The following is a 21,798-nucleotide window of genomic DNA, read 5'->3' as shown; positions in this document are numbered from 1 at the left end:
ACAAGGGGATACTATGTGGTTTAAAGTCAGGAAAGGTGTGTGTCAGGGTTGTATTCTTTCACCATACCTATTTAATCTGTATGCTGAGCAAATAATCGGAGAAGCTGGCCTATATGAATAAGAACGGGACATCAGGATTGGAGGAAGACTCATTAACAACCTGTGTTATGCAGATGACACAACCTTGCTTGCTGAAAGTGAAGAGGACTTGAAGCACTTACTAATGAAGATCAAAGACTACTGCCGTCAGTATGGATTGCACCTCAATATAAACAAAACAAAAATCCTCACAACTGGACCAATGAGCAACATCATGATAAACAGAGAAAAGATTGAAGTTGTCATGGAAGCAGCAGTCAAGAAATCAGAAGACGCATTGCATTGGGTAAATCTGCTGCAAAGGACCTCTTTAAAGTGTTGCAAAGCAAAGATGTCACCTTGAAGACTAAGGTGCGCCTGACCCAAGTCATGGTATTTTCAATCATATCATACGCATGTGAAAGCTAGACAATGAATAAGGAAGACTGAAGAAGAACTGACGCCTTTGAATTGGGGTGTTGGTGAAGAATATTGAATATTCCATGGACTGCCAAACGAACGAACAAATCTGTCTTAGAAGTACAGCCAGAATGCTCCTTAGAGGCAAGAATGGTGAGACTGCGTCTTACATACTTTGGACATGTTTTCAGGACGGATCAGTCCCTGGAGAAGGATATCATGCTTGGCAGAGTACAGGGTCAGCAGAAAAGTGGAAGACCCTGAATGAGGTGGATTGACACAGTGGCTGCAACAATGAGCTCAAACATAACAACAATTGTGAGGATGGCTCAGGACTGGGCAGTGTTTCGTTTTGTTGTGCATAGGGTCGCTATGAGTTGGAACCGACTTGACGGCACTAACAACAACAACAAGATACATGATTCTCAAACATTTTTTTCCCATTTTGTAGTTTGTCTTTTCACTTTCTTGATAGTGTCCTTTGGTATACAAAAGTTTTTAATTTTGATGGAATTCCAGAAGCAGACACCTTGATTGACAATTGCCCAAAGAATGCACACTGAGGTGGAAAAGAAAATATAGGTGTTGTTAGAAAAGAGAAAGTGTTGCTGTGTGGTCAAAAACTTAACAAGCAAATGAAAGGAAAAAAATGTCCACATAGACCTGTTATGGATTTAAAGGAAATGAGGAGGAAAAATCTGACACTGGCTGAGTGAGGGTTTTCAGTTTTCACATCTGAAGCATTAAGAATCTGTTAGGAATGAAAGATGATTGTCTTAGTTATCTAGTGTGCGTATAACAGAAATACCACAGTGGGTGGCCTTAACAAACAAAAATTGATTTTTTTCACAGTTTGGGAGGCTAGAAGTCTGAATTCAGGGTGCTGGCTTGAGGGGAAGGCTTTCTGTCTCTGTGGACGCTGGAGGAAGGTCTTTGTCTCTTCTGAGCTTTTGCTTCTGGGTAATCTTCATGTGGCTTGGCACGTCTCTTCCCTCATCTCTGTACTGCTAGCTTGTTTAATCTCTTTTGTATCTAACAGAGACTGACTCAAGATACATCTTACACTAATTCTGTCTCATTAACATAGCAGACAACCCATTCCCAAATGGGATTATAACCACAGGCATAGAGGTTAGGATTTACAACACATATTTTGGGGGGACACAATTCAATCCATAACATTCCACCCTTTGGCCCCCCAAAATTCATGTCCTTGACACACGCTGAACACATTCATCCCATCATATCATCTCAAAAGTCTTAAATCAACTCCAAGTCCAAAATCTCATCTTCTGAATCATGTAAATCAAATACGGATGAGACTTGAGGTGTTTTCCATGCTGGGACAAAATTCCTCTTCACCTGTGAGCCTGTGAAATCTAGAGTACAAGTTATGTTTCCAAAGTTCAGTGGTGGAACAGGCACAAGATAGACATTTCCATTACAAACTGGAGAAATTGGAGGAAAAGAAGGGATGACTGGCACCAAACAAGTCCAAAACTCAGCAGAACAATTTACATTAGCTGTCGAGGCCTGAAAATAATCCTCTGTTCTCTGAGACCATCCAGGCAATTGCCCTGCCCCCCAGACTCTGGGTGTTGACCACAATCTCTGGACTCTGAAGCCAGGCCAAAGGCTTCAGCTTCATCTTCCAGGCCTTCTGGGACAACAAGTCTGCTCCCTTGGCTTTGGGTGGCCTCATTCTCCTAGGCCATCTGAGTGGTGACCCCATCCCCTCGGCACTGGCAGGCCCTGTTCTTCTGGCCCTTGGGCATGGCAGCCCCATCCCCCTAGTTTGGGCAGTGGCCCTATCCCCCTAACACACCTTAACAGCAGCCTCACACTCCAGAAACAAGTTGGTGAGTATAGAACCAACTCTGAAACTTAGGAGGCTGTGGCTCCACCCTTTGAAACCAAGAAGGCCCTGCTTCCTGTGCTCCTTCCAACAGTTCTGCTGATATCTGAGATGCTCCAGGGATGGTCCTTTTCTTTTCTTGGAGGATAACAGATGTACCTCCTTTGGCCTGTTTCCTGCTGTAGAATTCCAAGAGGCTGACCGTTTCCTTTCCTTTCATCCTGTCTCCGTCCCCTTCATATCTAAACTGATGGGTTTTCTGCTCCGGTCATTAGTTAGATCTACCAGTCACAGGCTTAGTCTCTTTATCAAAGATTGTGTAGCCACATCCAGGGTGAAAATTCTAGGATACATGTCCTTAGTTTGTATAACAAAATTTTCTAAATCTTTAAGTTCTGTTTTCATTTTGCGTAGTTCATTTTTAAGTCCATCTCTTTCCTCTCACATTTTACTGTAAGTGGTGTCTTAGTCATCTAGTGCTGCTATAACAAAAATACCACAAGTGGATGGTTTTAACAAAGATAAATTTAGTTCTTCACAATAAAATAGGCTAAAAGTCCAAATTCAGGGCATCAGTTCCAGGGGAAGGCTTTCTCTTTGTGTCTGTCTTCCCCCAGGACTAGGAGCTTCTCCATGCAGGGACCCCAGTCCAAAGGATGCACTCTGCTCCCAGCACTGCTTTCTTGATGGTATGAGGTCCCCAATTCTCTGTTTCCTTCGTTTTCCTTTTATCTCTTGTAAGATAAAAAATGGTGCAGGCCACAATCCAGGGAAACTCCCTTTACTTTGGATCAAGGATGTGGCCTGAGCAAGGGTGTTCATCCCACCTTAATCCTCTTTAACCACAGGCAGAGATTAAGATTTAGAACACATAAGAAAATCGAAAATGGAGGACAACCACACATGGCCTAAGCAAGCTGACACATATTTTGGGGGGAGACAATTCAGTCCATTACGAATGGCAAATAGAACCCACACAGCCCCTTTAAGGTCTTGCTTAGAAAACTCATCAGCGAGATAACCAAGTTCATCACTTACAAATTCTACCATCCACCAAATATTTGAACAGAATTCAGACAAGCTCTTTGCCACTGTACAAAAAGCACTGCCCCTCCTTCATTGTCCAATCACATGTTCATCATTTCCTTTTAAAGCCTTGCCAGAAGTACATTTAACATCCACATTTCTAGCCATATTCTAATGTTGTTGGCACCGTATGTGTTCTCTAAGATGATAGAGACTTTCTCTATAGCACTCCTCACTTCCTTCAGAGATCTCACCAGAACTGTCTTGGACATCCATAATTCTACCAACAGACTCTTCAAGGCAATCTAGGCTATTACTATTAAAAAAAAAAAAGAAAAAAAAGACTGAAAAAAATCAAACCCATTGCCATTGAGTTGATTCCAACTCATAGCAACACTACAGGACAGAGTAGAACTGCCCCATAAGGTTTCCAAGGAGCAGCTGGTGGATTTGCACCACTGACCTTTTGTTTAGCAGCAAAGCTCTTGACCACTGCACAACCAGAGCTCCAGGCTTTTACTATTAGGCATGAAAACCACTTCTACAAGAACTTTTCTCCAGGAAGAGTTTCAAAGTGCCTAATAGGCTTTTACTATAAACATGTATATCCTAGGCATTAGTGAGCTGAAATGGACTGGTATCAGCCATTTTGACTTAAACAATCATATGGTTTACTATGCTGGGAATGAAAACTTGAAGAGGAATGGTGTCATTCATAGTCAAAATGAACATTTCAAGATCTATCCTGAAGTACAATGCTGTCAGTGATAGGAGAGTATCCATATGCCTACAAGGAAGACCAGTTAATACAAATATTATTCAAATTTATACACCAACAACTAAGGCCAAAGATGAAGAAATTGAAGATTTTTACCAACTTCTGCAATCTGAAATTTATCTAACATGCAATCAGGATGCACTGGTAATTATTGGTGATTAGAATGCTAAAGTTGGAAACAAAGAAGGATCGGTAGTTGGAAAATATGACCTTGGTGATAGAAAGGATGCTGGAGATTGCTGAATAGAATTTTGCAAGATCCAACGACTTCTTCATTGCAAATACATTTTTCAACAACATAAACGGTGACTATACACATGGATCTTGCTGGATGAAATACACAGGAATCAAATCAACTACATCTGTGAAAAAGACAATGGAAAAGCTCAATGTCATCAGTCAGAACAAGGCCAGGGGCTGACTGCAGAATAGACCATGAATTGCTCACATGCAAGTTCAAGCTGAAGCTGAAGAAAATTAGAACAAGTCCATGAGAGCAAAAGGGAGTTAGAAAACCAAAAGGGAAGAACACGCTCGGCATTTCTCAAGCTTAAACAACTCAGGAAAAAATTGAGGCCTCCAGCTGCAACATTGAAGGATTCTACCAGGAAAATATTAAATGATGCAAGAAGCATCAAAAGAAGATGGAAGGCATACACACAGTCACTATACCAAAAAAAAAAAAAGGTAATGTTCTACCATTTCAGGAGGTAACATATGATCAGGAACCAATGGCACTGAAGGAAGAAGTCCAACTGCACTGAAGGCATTGATGTAAAACAAGGCAACAGGGATTGATGAAATACCAACTGAGATGTTTCAAAAAATGAATGCAGGGCTGAAAGTGCTAACTCAACTCTGCCAAGAAATTTGGAAGATAGCTACCTGGCCAACCAACTGGAAGAGATCCATATTTATGCCTATTCCAAAGAAAGGTGATCCAACAGAATGCAGAAATTATCGAACAATATCGTTAATATCACATGCAAGTAAAATTTTGCTGAAGATCATTCAAAAGCCATTGTAGCAGCATATAGACAGGGAACTGCCAAAAATTCAAGCCAGATTCAGAAGAGGACCTAGAACCAGGGATATCATTGGTGATGTCAGATGGATCCTGCCTGAAAGCAGAGAATACTAGAAAGATGTTTACCTGTGTTTTATTGACTATGCAAAGGCATTTGACTCTAGATTATAACAAATTATGTGTAACACTGTAAAGAATGGGAATTCCAGAACACTTAATTGTGCTCATCAGGAGAATTGACTCGACAGCAGTGGGTGGAACAAATAACCCAAGAAGTTGGACTATATGAAGAAGAACGGGCCATTGGGATCAGAGAGAGACTCATCAACAACCTTTGTAATGCAGATGACACAACCTTGCTTGCTGAAAGTGAAGAGGACTTGAAGCACTTACTGATAAAGATCAAAGACCACAGCCTTCAGTGTGGATTACACCGCAACATAAAGAAAACAAAAATCTTCACAACTGGACCAATAAACAACATCATGATAAATGGACAAAAGATTGAAGTTATCAAAGATTTCATTTTACTTGGACCCACAATCAATACCCATGGAAACAGCAGTCAAGAAATCAAAAGATGCATTGCATTGGGCAAATCTGCTACAAAGGACCTCTTCAAGGTGTTGAAAAGCAAAGATGTCATCATGAAGACTAAGGTATGCCTTACCCAAGCCATGATATTTTCAATTGCCTTACATGCATGTGAAAGCTGGACAATGAATAAGGAAGACCAAAAAAGAACTGATGCCTTTGAATTATGGCACTGGTGAAGAATATTGAATATATGATGGACTGCCAAAAGAACAAACAAATCTATCTTGGAAGAAGTTCAACCAGAATGCTCCTTAGAAGCAAGGATGGTGAAACTAGTTCTCACATACTTTGGACATGTTATTACGAGGGGTCAGTCCCTGGAGAAGGACATCATGCTTAGTAAAGTAGAGGGTCAGCGAAAACGAGGAAGACCCTCAATGAGATGGAGTGACACAGTGGCTGCAACAATGGGCTCAAACATAACAATGATTGTGAGGATGGCACAAGACCGGGCAGTATTTGTTATTTTGTACACAGGGTCCCTATGAGTCAGAACTGACTCCACGGCATCTAAAAACAACATTAGGTACTGTTATGAACTGAATTGCGTCACCCAAAAATATCTGTCAAGTTGGCTAGGTCACGATTCCCAGTATTGTATGATTGTCTACCATTTTTCATCTGTTGGGATTTCCCTATGTGTTGTAAATTCTATCACTATGATGTAATGTGATGGATTAGTGGCAGTTATATTGATGAGATCTAGAAGATTAAATAGTGTTTTCAGCCAGTCTCTTTTGAGATATGAAAGAGAAAAGCGAGCAGAGAGACTAGGGACCTCATACCACCAATAAAGCGGTGCTGGGAGCAGAGCAAGTCCTTTGGTCCTGGGGTTCCTGCGAGGAGAAACTTGAATTTGGACTTCTAGCCTACTAGACTTGAGAGAATAAAGTTCTCTTTGTTAAAGCCGTCCACTTGTGGTATTTCTGTTATAGCTGCGCTAGATAACTAAGACAGGTACCTTAAAACTCTTCTAGCCTCTACCCATTACCCCATTCCAAAACCACTTCCACATTGTAGGTATTTGTTAGAACAGCACCCCAGCTTCCAGTACCAAGTTCTGTCTTAGTTATGTAGTGCTGCTCTAACAGAAATACCACAAATGGCTGGCCTTACCAAACAGAAATTATTTTCTCAGAGTTTAGGAGGCTAGAAGTCCAAATTCAGGGTGCCAGCTCTAGGGGAAACCTTTCTCTCTCTGTCAGCACTGGAGGAAGGTCCTTGTCTCTTTGAGCTTCTTCTCCTGGGCTATCTTCTTATGGCTTGGCATCTCTCTTCCTCTGTCTGCTCTACTTGCTTGTTTAATCTCTTTTATATTTCAAAAGAGATTGACTTAAGATACACCCTACCAATCCTGCCTCATTCACATAACAAAGACAATGGTGTAAATAGCACCTGAGATGCAAAGGGAGGTGTCTGGATCCTTTGTTCTAATTCAGATTTGGCCAACAACTTGCTGTGCAACCTTGGGCAAGTCATCTTACCTCTCTGCTCTCAATTTCTTCAACTACAAAATGCTGGTTTTAGACTAAATAATATCTAGGACACCTTTCAGCTATAAAATCCTCCTCAAGACTTGCCATCTTTGCTTGGTTTACAGGGAAATGTACATTTAATGTTGTATAAGATAACATGGCTTTATTAAGACATGCGTTGTTGGCGTGTAACATTTATAAAGGCCGTCTGAACTGGGGCATTGATGCTATTTTACAATAATAATATTTTAATGATACTATAGCTTACACATAAAGCATTTACTGTACGCCAAGCACTAAGTTCTTGAATATGTAATTCATTTAATCCTGACAACCATTGTATCACGTAGCCACTATTATTACCTCAGTTTTACTGATGAAGAAACCCACCTCTGTGGCTGTGATTAGTTTGCTTTTCCCTCTTCCTTATTGAACTGTAACTCATGAGAGGAGAGGAACAGTGGTGTTCATCTCCGTAGTATCTAGCACAAGAGAGGCTAAGTAACTTACCCAAGTCCACAGAGCTTGTAAGTCCAAGGGCTGAAATTCTGACCAAATGGTCTGGCCCCAGGGTTTGTACCCTTAACGAGCATAGCACATGGCCTCTGACTAGAACCAGCAAATTAAAAAATAGACCAGAAAAAAAAGAAAAGAAAAACTTACTATTGTTTATAGAAGAGGTGTACTTTTCTTCTTTTTTTTTTTTTTCTTAACTTGGCCTAAATTATATGGAGATGTCTATGCATATGTACAGTTTCTGCACAGTTACTCAACCCTTCTTTGGACTTTCCCTGCCTAAACATAACCACCACTTCATTTGCCTTTAGAGGCCAAACTCTAGTATGAGGACAATAGCACCTATTTCTGAAAGCGGCTACATTTTTTTTTTTAACTAATAAAGTAGAAAGATACACGTGTCTGACCCAAAACTTACTTGCTAGCAGAGTTGATTTTGTTTGAGGTTATAATGACGCCAATGGAATATTTTTCTAACATGTGTTACTTTAACTGCTTCACTAACCAGATTAACCAGTGAAAGAACCTCTCCTTCACCTCTGAGTGCAATCCCATTACGGTCATTGGGCCCAGTAACTGATTGATTACTTTCTGAGCTTGCCACGTGCACTGAAAGAAGGCAGCGTGTGGGTGGGACCATCCTTGTAGATTTGATTGTGCTTAATAACCTTTCCCAATAGGCCTGACCCTCTCACTTAAATACACAGCAAAAACAGCTATGTATTTATCGAGAGCTGGGAGGATCCTTGGAGACCATCTGAGCCAATCCTTCAGCTGATATACAGGAAGCTGAAGCCCAGAAGTAAAGTAGCTCCTGGGTGTGTGTGTGGAAGGAGCTGCCACAGGGGCTGCTGCAGGATGGAGCTACACCCAGGTCTTCCAGCTGCCCGCTTCCCCCTGCATTTCCCAAACTACAGTCATTGCCACACCAGCGGCACGATTGTTTTGCCATATCTACCACATGCTCTGTCATTTACTTAATACCGTTCTTTAAGTCAACCCATGTTATAAAGTTCAATACGTTTATTTTAGAAGGTTTCTTGAAATAGAAAACTAGCACTGCCACACTTTGAAGGTAACCTGTAAATGAAACCAATGAAAACAAAGCAGAGTTAACTTCTGGTACACATGGCTGCCTTTGTGTAAAGGGAAGTCTAACAAGCATTAGAAAGATGTGAAAGGCATGTTAAAACCTTCACCTTTCACTAGGCAGAAGGCTTAAAAGAGAATTAAGAGGGCTTTTCTTACAATGATGTTTGTTGTTGTTGTTCAGTGCCTTCGAATCAGTTCTCACTTATAGCAACCCTATGTATAAGAGAACAAAACACTGACCGATCCCGTGCCATCCTCACAATCCTTGTTATGCTTGAGCCCAGTTGTTGCAGCCACTGTGTTAATCCATCTCATTGAGGGTCTTCCTCTTTTTCACTGACCACCTACTTTACCAAGCATGATGCTCTTCTCCAGGGACGGGTCCTTCCTGATAACATGTCCAAAGTATGTGAGATGAAATCTTGCCATCCTTGCTTCCAAGGAGCATTCTGGCTGTACTTCCTCCAAGACAGTTTAGAGTGATTTAATACACAGAATGTTTAACACCTTAATCCATCTTCCCAGAACCTTGGTCCACATGTGATTGGATGTGTTAGCATGGGAGGAACACAGAGGCGGACAGGTCAGGCTGAAGGTCTGGTTCTGCCACCCTCTCACATGTGGCCTTGGGCAAGTAAAGAAACTTCTCTGCGGTGTCAAATCCCACGTTAGGGCTGACCTTATAGGGCTGGCTGCAAAGATAGGGCAGTATGGATATGAACACCTGTTAATTCACCAACCTATCTAGGTTCCAGCTGATGCAACTCCTGTGGGAAACACACTGAAAAGATGAACTATCCGCCACTTTGCTTTCACCCAATGACCATCAGTGGTCGAAGAAAGGCCTTTGACGACCAGATATGCTGTCTGTTACAATGACTTCCAGTGATGCCTATGCCTGTGCTCTCATGAAAGAATTAGAGGCTGTGCCAACATTTAATGGGAGAAAAACGAGCTTTTTTACATCAACACATGCCTAAGAACTTACAGTCACATTTCATATCCAGCAGTCCTTTCCCAACCGTGGACTCCTCTACAGGAAGAAAATTATGAAAGAAAAACTTAAGACTTTATGGGAAAAACACAGAAAGAGGGCCAAAACAGAAATGACTTTGGGAAAATTTTCATACACACTTCAATGAGCTAGAACAATGGAATCAATATACCCTGTTGTAGCAACATTAAGAATGTTTATGATCTTTTTAGTTACAGCATTGTGTTCATCCTCTTAATTTGTTTGTTGTCTGTCACTTGCAAATTTATTTTCTGTTTTGTAGGTATTGTGTATAGTACAAAGTGTTTCTTTTTTTCTTTCTCTTCCTCCATTCAAATTTTCAGCACTTTAAAAAAAAAATTTTTTTTTTTTTTAACTTGGAACTACAGAATCCCACCTTCCAGGTCCCACAGTAATTACAGAGACAGAATAACCTGAATGCTTAAGATGATAAATGTCATGGTAACTTCCATTGCTGAATCTGTTAGCTATTGTTGCAAAACAACCACCCCCAAAATAGTTGCTGAAAACAACAACCATTAACTTAGCTCATGATTCTGTGGCTCAGCTCAGTTTAGCCTGGGTTTGCCTGAGAAGGTCTTCCAGTCTCAGTTGGGCTGCCTCATGTGTCTGTGGTCAGGGTCCAACCCGGTGAGACAGAACACTTTTAGACAATGATAGTTCTACTCCCGCCAAACACCACAGAAATGGTTGAAAACTGTCGAGTTTGTCATACTATGGTGGCTTGCTCGTTGCTTTGATGCTGGAAGCTATGCCACCAGTATTTCAAATATCAGCAGGGTCACCCATGGCAGACAGGTTTCAGTGGAGCTTCCAGACTAAGACAGACTAGGAAGAAGGACCTGGTGATCTACTTCTGGAAAAAAAAAAAGCAGTGAAAACCTTATGGATAGCAGCAAAACATTGTCTGATACAGTGTTGGAAGATGAGCCCCTCAAATTGGAAGGCACTCAAGATACAGCGGGGGAAGAGCTGCCTCTTCAAAGTACAGTCAACCTTAATGACACGATTGGAGTTAAGCTTTCAGGACCTTCGTTTGCAGATGTGGGATGACTCAAAATAAGAAGAAACAGATGCAATCATCCATTAGTAATCGGAATGTGGAATGTACAAAGTATGAATAAAGGAAAATTGGAAGTCGTCAAAAATGAAATGAAATGCCTTTAGGTTGATATCCTAGGCCTTAGTGAGCTGAAATAGACTGATACTGGCCATTTTGGATAGGGCAATCATATGGTCTACTATGCTGGGAATGGCAAAGTGAACAGGAATGGCATGGCATTCACTGTCAAAAAGAACATCTCAAGATCTATCCTAAAGTACAGTGCTGTCAGTGATAGGATAATGTCCATACCATGGAATACTATTCAGCAGTAAAAAGGACCAAACTTTTGATACACATAACAACATGGATGAATCTCCAAAGAGTGATGCAGAGTGAAAAAAGCAAATCCTAAAAGGTCACATCCTGTAAGATTCCTGTTATATAGCTTCTTGAAATGACAAAATAAGAGAAATTGAGAACAGATTAGAGGTTGCCGGGGATTATGGGAAGGCGGGATAGGTTTTGGGGATAGGTTAGAAGCGATGTGGCTACAAAAGGGCATCCTGAGGGATTCTTGTGAGGATGGAAATGTGTTGTGTCTTAACTGTATCCATGCCAATATCCTGGTTGTGGTAGGTACCATAGTTTTACAAGATAGTACCACTGAGGGGAATGGTAAATGGTACACAGAATCTCTAGTATTTCTTACAACTGCATGTGAATCTACAATGACCTCAAAATAAAAAGTTCAGTTAAAAAAAAAAAAAAGCCAGATACGGCAGAGCAGACACTTAATCTTAACTCCCAGACTACTGGCTTGCTGACCAAACACCATCTTCTCATTTCTGCTGGTAACCAAGCTAGAAGGAATTCTTTAGGCTTTCAACCACCATTTTTACTAAAGTTCCATTAACAACTCCAACCCAACCCCACTGCCGTCGAGTCGATTCCGACTCATAGCGACCCCATATAACAGAGTAGAACTGCCCCATAGAGTTTCCAAGGAGCACCTGGCGGAATCGAATTGCTGACCTCCTGGTTAGCAGCCGTAGCACTTAATCACTATGCCACCAGGGTTGCTCGATAGCTTAACGACTCCAGAGTTTTTAAAATCATGAACTGTTGTTGGAGCTGGGAAATTTTGAAATAATAGCTGCACAGAAGGTGACTTGCTGGGCCCTTGGGCCCCCATCACACCCATCGATCCCCAACTACCCTTTCTTCCCAAAAATGACACTCCAAATAAATTCAGTGCTCTTAGCTCTCCTAGCTCTCTGCCGCACACAGGGATATTCTTGGGCTGCCCCTGAGGAGAAGTCACTTCACTCCTTGTCTCTGTCCAAGGCCTGGTGACCTGCAACCCAAGTTCCTTCTTGAAGGTGCGCCTTCAACCCAAGTTCCTTCTCAAAGGCTATTCTATTTATTAAGTTAGATTGCAGGCTCCTGAACACAGGAAGACGTTGAGACACCAGTTTCTGGAGGACAGCAGTTCTTTTCAAGGCCGCTACCATGGAAAGTCATTTGCAGAGAAAGGAAGGACATGGAGGCCTGTGAGGTCAGTGTGAGCCAGGGACATTTCTCACATTCCTCTGGGAATTAGGCATTGTCACTCACATGTGGCAGGTAAGGAAACCAAGGTTCAAAGGGCAAGTGGAGGAGCTGATGTTCAAACTAGGTGGTCTGACTCTAAGTCCAGGCTTTTCCCTGTATTCCCCTCGCTAGCTCCCCCCTCTCCCCCACACACAACCAAGCTGCATTGCCACTTACTCTGAACAGGGTTCAGCTTTCCCCGGCCTGTGTAGATGCGCTGGAGATTTTGTGGAGGACCTGGCTCCTGGGGCACAGGGGCATTTCCTAAGAGTGGGAGTAGAGGACAAGGCATTTGTAGACATGCTCCAGTCTGCCTCGACCGTATCTCAGCTTACTATGTGTGTGTCTGACCCTGTGTATGTCTCTGTGTGTTGTGTGAGTGTGTCTTTGTAGGCGTGTGTGTGTAGTGTGACTATGGGTGTCTCTGTGTGTGGTGTGTATCTGTTTATGTGTGTGTGTGCACACACGTGTATGCCTGGATATATGTGGGGGGGTTGAATGTGCCTATGTATGTCTGTGTGTGTGGTGTGTGTATGCCTGGGTGTGTCCTCGTATGTCTCTGTGTGACTGTGTGTGTGTGTCTATGTGTGTGTGTCTTTGTGGGTGTAGTGTGTCACTGAGTGTGTCTGCTTGCATCTTTGTGTATTTGTGTGCTGTGATGTCTGTGTTTGTGTGTGTCTCTATGTGTGTGCCTGGTGTATATGGTATGCTGCCTGTATATCTGTGTGTATATCTGCATGTGTTTGTGTTTGTGGTGTGTCAGTGAGCGTATGTCTCTGTGTGTGTATATGTGTCTATGTGTCTGCATCTCTGTATTTGTGTGCTGTGATGTCTGGATGTGTGCCTCTGTGTGTGCACCTGGTGTATATGGTATGCTGTCTATATACCTGTGTTTGCATATATCTGCATGTGTTTTTGTCTGTGAATTTTGTGTATGTGTGATGTCTGTGTCTAAGTCTATGTGGGTTTCTGGTGTATATGGTACGCCCTGTGTGTCTCAGCAGAATCTTTGATGCCGCGAAACCTATGTGAAATTGTTCACTACAGATTAGTAAGTAACCACAAGTAAACCCCTTGCCTTGCTTATTGGATAATCCGCCCCTGCTCCCTAGCCTTGGTGTGCGAAGATACACCGCGCACCCGCGCGTACACACAGCACACGCGCGCACTCAGACCCACACAGATACAGACAGGAGCGCCCAGCTCCGCCGGGCCGTGGCTCCCGTGCCGGGTGGCGCGCGTGGCGGTCCGACTGCGCCCCCGCGCTCCTCCCTGAGGCCCGGCACACGTGGGCCGGGCACCGCCTCCCCGCGCCACCGGCTGGGCCGCGCTTCCCCACCCACCGCGGGCCGCCCGCCCCCGCCGCGGAGCCGGGACCTGGGATAAAGTGGCGGCTCAGACGCCGCGCCCTGCCACCACGGAGCCTGCGGCACACAGCTTGGCCCAGTTCTGGGCCCCGGCAGAGGAGGACGAAGCGGCGATCGGGGTACGCGGACGGCGGAGCTCGTGGCCCCGGTAACTAGCTCCCGGCCCTCGCCCCGCCCGCGAGTGTCCGCGGAGGGTGGAGGGCAGCACGCGGGTCCGCGGCAAGCTCGGCGGGGCTCCCGGCGCCTGGCTGTGTGTGCGCGTGAGTGTGCGCGCGGCGTGCGCGCGGGGTGTGTATGCCTGCGCGCGCGCCCTCTCTGCTCCCTCGCAGCAGACCCCAAATCAACTTGTTCTCATTCACTCCATATTTCCAGTCCCCACTGTGCCCTGTGCAGGGACCCCGGGCCAAGCCTCCGGTTTTTCTGGTGGCATTTCCCATGACAGCCGCAAAGCTCCATTCCCTTTGCTAGCGGGCACAGGCAGGAAGCAAAGTTTTTCAGAACCTTCGGGGCTGACTTTGTCTCGGTGACCCGCATTTGCTCGTATGTGAGGTGCTTTGCCTGTTCGCGGGGCGGTTTCCCGTTTCCCGGGCGGTGGGTGCGGGACTGGCAAGCCCCTCCCTTCTCCAGGTCCATCCAGCGACTCGTTTAGGAAAAGTGCTGAAACGAACTAGTAGCGGAGGATCGCCAGCGCCTGTCCTCCCCTTTGGGGAAGGCGGGGAGAACCGAGAGCCTGTCACTGAGAGCTGGCTGCAGGCTCCTGGCTCAGCACTCCGAAAACCCAAAAGGCAGATCATGAGGGGTGGAGGGTAGGGAGGGAATGGAGGCTAGGAGAGGGGCTCGGGACTGCTTGAATGCTGCCCTGTGACAGCGGATAGGAGGGAACAGCCCTTATTTGCCTAGCTCTGATTCTTCAGGCTGTCGCCCTTCTGGAATGCAAACCCAGGACACGATGGAAACAGGTTTGTCATCACCGCTCCGGAATTTCAGCCCCGAGGAATCATCGGAGTATCATCCCCCTGGTTATTGGGCCCCATGAAACTGTTCATTGGAGACTTTAAGATAGATGGGTCTTCGTGCAGCTGGGTCTTTGTACACATAGAACTGACTATAATTTCCACTTGATTACAGCTAAAATAGTCGTTAAGATTAAGTGTCCTGAAATGATTTAAAATAAACACAGATGGGAAGGGGGAAAAAGCTGTAACGAGGCACTTAGAAAAGTGAGCATTTTCTGAAGAGCAAATGGGATTTTTCAGTCTTCAAGAGGTTTGCAAGAAATGTATGTATGTTGAAACCTTTGAAATGAAGTTTTTTAAACTGCGGGTTTTTTTTTTTTTAATGTTATTGATTCTGAACAAGTCTTTCCTCCCCATCCCTGTATGTTTTTGCCATATTTCTGACTTGGGACAATATCCTCCTTTCTTTTAAGGACTTGCAAATCCTTTCAGAATGCCGGAGGAAAGTTCTCCCAGGGGGACCCCACAGAGTGCTCCATACCAGGACCTCCCTCACCTGATTAACGCTGACGGGCAGCGCCTTTTCTGCAAGTACTGGAAACCCACAGGCGAGCCCAAGTAAGTGGTTCCCAGATGGCTGGCTGCATCGGGTGGGGAGGCTGCTGTCTTCTTCTCTTCCCTGTGGGCCACTTTCTACAAGACCTACTTCACATGTCATTCTAACGTCAGGCCTAGTGGTGCGAACATAGCCAAGATTCAGACTTCATAATTTTTGTAAGTAAGAACTCGGAGTTCTATCCTCATAATGACTAGGATACGGATTCTACCTATAGCAGTTTTCAAAAATTCCACAGGACTTTGTTTTTTGAACTTTAGTTGATTTCCTGTTGTACAGGCATTTGTTTAACATCAAGCCCCAACAATTAGAGAAAAACATGCCGGTGGATAAGAAAACCAAAATATTATATATATTTTACCCTTTGCACTTGTTTCCTGTTGAATTATGAGCTTCCAAAGAGGGTGTAACTAGGAAGGGAGGGGTCTTGGTGTTTCTTCCTAATTTCTTACCATCTCAATTACTTTTTCCATTTTCCATCAAGGGTTTGTCTGGCTATTAGCAATAGGCTTTGGGACTATGTACAGTGAGACAGCTGGTCTGCTGCTCCTCTTCTCTCTTGTATGAAACAGGAGAAACCCTGCTTGTTTGTGTTATTGAGGGAAAGAAATTATTTGTAGTAACTGATTGACTTAGTGACAAGTGAAGGTGTCCTCTCCCATGGAAGTTGTTTTACCTGTTTCATAGGCCTCTTGTCTCCTAGGGAACAAGGTATGGTGAGGATATTGTCTCCCTTCGTATTTCAGCAACCACCTAACCCTAACACAGCTATAAAATGTCTCCTGAGCCCTGGTGGCACAGTGGTTAAAAGCTTGGCTGCTAACCAGTTCGAATTCACCAGCTGCTCCTTGAAAACCGTATGGGGCAGTTCTTTCTACTCTATCCTATAGGGTCGCAGTGGGTTTGGTTTATTCCTTTAACAAGGTGTGTATAATCCATGTTGCTGCACATTAAATCCGTCTACTGGCCCACCAGAGATACGGACTTTTAAAGCAACTCTGGCTTAAAATCACAGCTTCTAAGCAGCTATGCAAGCTGGCTATTTTTTTCTCTCTGGTGTCTTCCCAAAGTGGCTGACAATAGTGCCTACCAGCTCCTGTAATATTTTAAAGATTTCCTCTAGAGGAGAGTATGTGAGTCTGTGTGTCAGAGCAGGAGGGAGGGAGGGAGAAAGGAGGAGAGATGGGGAGGAAGAAGCAGAGAAAGAGGGTTGTCAAGCATTATAATGCTAATTAATCATTAATTCCCCACTCTGACTTAGCTGGCTGTAGAATTGCATGTTCTTGTTTTAATTTCTAACAAATTAGTGGTAGATGGTGAGTTATTTATCACTATACAAAAAGAGGATAAAGAATTGAAAGTAGAAGTTTGCAATGTCCGAGCCTCAGACTCTGGGCTTTGTTAAGGAGTGAGGCTGTCCTAGTTAGAGGGTCAAATAAAGAGGGCCGGCAATCCTCAACAGGGCAGAGGGACGTGTTGGGTGGCAGTGGGGTGAAGGTCCAGCAATGGCCAAGCTGGCTGCCCTTGCCTGGGTGGTTGGTTTTACAACCCGCACGCACAGATTATCCCTGCAGGGAGCTGTCCTTTGCTCCAGCTCTATTCGGAGATAACCTCTTATTTTAGGTTGAGCTGGCTCTTGGAAGTTGGATTCTACCCAGTGGTGGATGCCAGCGGGAGTAAGAGTAAGGGTGGAGGTTGAGGCAGCTGGGCCCTAGGATTTGGAAGCATGGATCTGGGAAAAATTAAGGGCAGGCGCATTGGAACAGAAAGAGCAACAAAACAAGTAGCATCTGAGGCTCAAAGAGCTGTGTCATCGTCACTTTACAGATAAGGATGAGGGGCCACCCTCCTGCCTGCCCTGCCTCCTCATCTGGGATGATGCAGATGAATATCCCCCCCTCCAAGGTGTCCCCTCTGTCAGGAGCAGTCTTTAAAATATGCCACAGTCACCCAGCACTGACCAATGGTGGAGCAGGATTCTGGCGTCCCCCTGTGGTAAAGATGCTAGCTCTGTGGTTGTGGGTCTTGGAATGTCAAGGATCCTAGAGGAGAGGCCAGAACTGTCATAGAGGTGGGAAGCAGTGAGGAGGCTCAGAGCAGAGGCTTGTGCCAAGTGGTAGGGAAGCATTTCCAAACTTCACACCTGAGATCGGTTGCTCTGGCCGGTGCCAGCACCCAGCAGGCCTGCCCTCCACTGTGGTCCACTGATGTCCCTGCAGTTGCATTTCAACACTCTTGCCTGCAAAGCATGGTCCCATCTGCTTTTAGGAGGAAAGAGGCCTTGAGTCTCTGTCGGCCTCAGACTATCCCTGAGGGAGTGTCCTCCAGTCTTATCCCCCTCCTCAGCTTAGAATCTTCCCTGGCTGTGATCACATCTCTTCCCAGTTAGGAAGAAAGAGAGGGAGAAAAGAAAGAGGAGACAAAACTGTCCACACCTGCTCTACCATCCACGGGGAAGGCACCAGTCAGAGTCTACCTTCTCCCCCGCTTGCTCCTTTTCCATCCTTCTCACTGGGGCACGTGGGATCTGGGAAGCCACCCCAGGATCCTGAGGCCACCTTGTACAGGCAGGTGTGTTCCCTGCTGTCTATTAGTTGGCACTGGTTTGTATTGATGTTCTTTCTGGTCAACAAGTTGCCAAGTGTGCTTTGTCCTTGGCCCTGCCCAGAGCACTTGCTGGAGTCTTTTGCCCTCAGAGAAGTTGCTGAACTCTAAGACCTGCTCCGCAGGTGCTCAAGGCAACATGGATTTACAGGTGTTGGCCACAACCTGATAAACCGGTTTAACCTGTTCTAATGAAGCAAATTGTATTATCTAAATGCCAGCCTCTTCAGGAGAAAGCATTTCTGGAATTGTTAGAATTTTTGCATCCAAACACAAGGTTGTTTTTAACACAGCAGCCCAGAGGCACAATACTTAACAGTTTTCATGAACCAGAGATTTTAAACCTACATGTGGCAGTGTCAAGGCAGATTCATGCTTGTCTAGTATTATTTAAGGTAATAAGCGTTACGCTTAAGGTATATCAGAATTATCTCATATTAACTGAGCACTACATATGTTCTAGGGTCTACATACATGATCTCATTTAATCTTCATGTCACACTGAGAGGCAGGTATTACTATTATTATTCCCATTTTACGGATGAGGAAACAGAGGTCTAGTGTTACAAAGAACCTCACCCAAGATAACCCAGCTAGTTAACACCTGGGTTTGGTCGTTTTTAATTCTTACCACACCACTGAGCAAGATGGACTTTTGCTTCTATAGGCAGTGTTTTCCTGATAAATTCTTACCCTTTCGGTTAGGGTAAAGATCACTTCCTATCATAAAGAGGAATAGAATGATTAATTCTCCCTAATCATTTTACTCAGACTGTAATGAAACTGAAGAATAGATTAAAGATATGTATCCATTTGGAAAGAACATCTCACGGTGCCCTGGGTGACTCAGTGTCTTGGAATTTTCCACATTGGTTCTGTAGCAGGCTGCCAGTGATGAGTTCCACAGGGTGATAGAGGCGGACCCATGGGTGGGGTGTAGTTGGTGTATGCCTTAGCTGGGAGAGTCAAGGCTAAATTTGTGCCCTTGAGTAATGTTTAACCAGTAACCAGTTGCCATTGAATCAGTTCCAACTCGTGGTGACCACTTGTGTGTCAGAGTAGAAATGTGTTCCATAAGGTTTTCAGTGGCTGATTTTTTGGAAGTACATCACCAGGCCTTTCTTCCAAGCTGCCTGTGGGTGGACTCAAACCACCAATCTTTAGGTTCGCAGTGAGTGCGTTAACTGTTTGCACCACCCAGGGACTCCTTCCAGAAGTTAAGCCCCTGAAATTTCTTCTTGGCATCTTGCTGGCTTTGCTCTCTTTTCCTTTCTTGCTCAGACTTTGGTAACTGGGCTGGTTTCCTCCATCTGCCCTGCAGCCATACCCTCACTCAGGACTCTGCCTCCTCTCACACCTCTCTGAGTCTGAGTTGCCCCTGAAGCTATCTGTAGCCTGTGTGGTTGATCACAGGGAATTGGGGGTCTGAAGGTAGGGCACTTGGCAGGGATGGACCACCAAGGGGGACAAGCAGGTGGCATAGTTTCTGGAATGTCCCCGATTCATGGTCTGTTGAATCTATGATCCAAGGCCCCTGCTGCGCCTCTTTATTTCCTGAGTGGGGCTTAGCCAACTTATCCCTCTCAGGCCTGCCTTTCCCCTCCTCACTTTGATCCCTCTCTCTAAGAAGCCTTCCCTCTCCATATCTGGAGCTGTGGGCAGTGCCATCCTAGGACACATCCTCCCACCTATGCAAATTTACCTGGAGAAGAAGCAACTCCCCCGAAGCTGGGATATATTTAAATGGTACAAAACACTCTCCCTCCCTTTCTCCCCGCTCCCCAATCAGCCGCCAGCCATTGGGTGTGGCTCCCATGGCTCCAAAAGAGAAGAGTCCTCCCAGCCACCTGCAGCCAGACTACGGAGATGAAGAGTCTTCACCATCTGACTGAACGTTATTTCTATCCCCACTGCCGTCTGGGAATCTTGCTCTAAATGATTAAACTGGGTTTTTCCTTGGCCCCCTGCCTCCCGAGGTTTCTAACCAGGTTGTAAAGCAGTTAGAGCCTTTCTTTTCCCAGCCTAAGGTGTGGTTCAGTGTTCTGGGCACCATTCTCCAGGGTCTGCTTCTCACCCGTGAGTGGATGTATGAAGGAGTGTAAAGAGATGTTTCAGTCTTTCCAGCAGTCTCTGCTGACTCCTGTAGCCCTGGCCAACTGCTTCCTCCTCGGAGCGCATGCCATCTATGTGACCAGAGGTGCTGAATTCCAGCCAGTCGCTTCACTTACCTGTGAGCTAGCCTAGATACCCTCAATGGAGGAGACATCCCCAGGGTCGACTAATCACACTTGTCCCTAAAAGTGACATTGTGAATCCCATTCTGTTGGTCTCTGTGGGTAGAAGGAGAGCCTCATTCTCCCCTCGAGCTCTGTCCCTGGGTCGAGCTAGGCTCAGTTGTGAGGAGCTAGGCTTTTTGCTCCTGGGCTCCCCAGAACTCTGGTGAGACAGGCTCTGTGGGCTCACCTCTGAGAGTGTTGGTCCTATTCCAAGCCGACAAGTCAGTCTAGCAAACAATCATTTATTGACATCTGCATGTGCGAGGCTTTGTATTGGGCACCAGGGTGAGGAGAGGGTTGCAAAGATCATTTTGTTTGATGAAGGGGGCGGGGAGGGGTAGGCAAATCCATGGATAATTACAATTTAATGTGGCAGATACCTAGAGACAGAAATGCTGCTAGGCCATGCAGAGCCTTTGTGCAAATTAGAAAAAGGTGCCCCTCCAGGCAGGCATAGTTTCTGAGTGTGTGTGTGATAAGCAGAATGTGGGCTGGGTTTCAGGCCCTGCTTACCTTTCTGCCAGTGCCCTTGAATGGTATTTGACCTGTGAGAAGGGCACTCCAGTGAAAGGAGCGAAGGCAGAAAGGCACGCAGCACATGGTAAGTTTGGGAGCTGCAAATAGGGTGGTGTTACTGGGGCATAAAGCATAAAGCAGAAAGCAGCAAGAGCTGAAGCTGGGGGCAAGGGGTGGACCTAGGGGCCTTGCAGACCGAGCTGCAGGGATTGGACTTAAATCTTTAGGGCATGGGCAGTCATGGACAGGTCTCAAGCAAGGAAGTGGTGAAGTCAGATTTGTATTTAGACAGCTAGCCAGTTGGAGGTTTTGCAGTAATCCAGGTGAGAGGTGAAGAGGTATGAGTCACCACCTGCATGGGGAACATCAAGGTTGATTGTGTTTGGGGCCTCCCTGAGTGACCAAGGTGGGAGCTGGTGCCGTAGACAGGTAGGGGAAACACGGGATTCACACTTTTTGATTATTCTTCTGTGCCCAGAAGATGCCAAGGTGGCCCTCTGACAGTGAGGACATGGAGGCCACCAACCACTGTTGGACATTTCATTCGAGTAGCTCTGGAATAAACTGGTAGGAACAACAGAAGACAGGGAGGTCGGCTCTCCCAGCCCTACGGGGCTAAGCAAACTGAATCACCTTCCAAACACTGCTTCCACTTTCATGATTGTAAGGAAGAAATCGTGTCTTACTTTGTCTCCCACAAGGAGTAATCAAAAATTAAGCGCCATTGACATATCTCCATTGCTGCATGAAGTTTACACTTGAACTCTGAGAAGATGGGGCTCACTATGCATCTGATAGTGAAGACTTTAGTTTCCAGATTTCTGGCTTTCATCGCACTGTTATTGCCTTTGCCTATTTTAAGAATTTCCCAAAGTTTCTTCCTCATGTACGCAACTGTTTCTCTCTCTGATGCTTGTGCCTTTGCTGTAGCATCGCAAACTGCCTTACT

At 45.0% G+C, this 21,798-nt stretch overlaps 1 protein-coding gene across 3 annotated transcripts in view; it reads left to right on the top strand.

Annotated features, from left to right (window-relative positions):
• The first annotated feature begins 13,880 nt into the window (after positions 1 to 13,880).
• The window catches only part of MGLL (monoglyceride lipase), a 130,083-nt gene continuing 122,165 nt past the window's right edge, over positions 13,881 to 21,798 (top strand). The window contains exons 1-2 of one of the 3 annotated variants that reach the window (XM_010589919.3): positions 13,881 to 14,029; positions 15,311 to 15,455. In XM_010589919.3, the coding sequence (XP_010588221.1) occupies positions 15,331 to 15,455 (125 nt within the window). In that variant the 5' untranslated portion in view covers positions 13,881 to 14,029; positions 15,311 to 15,330. Of the gene's footprint in view, positions 14,030 to 14,179; positions 14,841 to 15,310; positions 15,456 to 21,798 lie in introns of those variants that run through there. The other 2 variants (XM_010589920.3, XM_010589917.3) reach the window with 2 other exon arrangements.

Source organism: Loxodonta africana, chromosome 22, assembly GCF_030014295.1.
Source record: "Loxodonta africana isolate mLoxAfr1 chromosome 22, mLoxAfr1.hap2, whole genome shotgun sequence".
In the NCBI taxonomy this organism is placed as follows: domain Eukaryota; kingdom Metazoa; phylum Chordata; class Mammalia; order Proboscidea; family Elephantidae; genus Loxodonta; species Loxodonta africana.
Note: the sequence above shows the minus strand (reverse complement) of the source record. Positions and strands in the feature narration are given on the sequence as shown.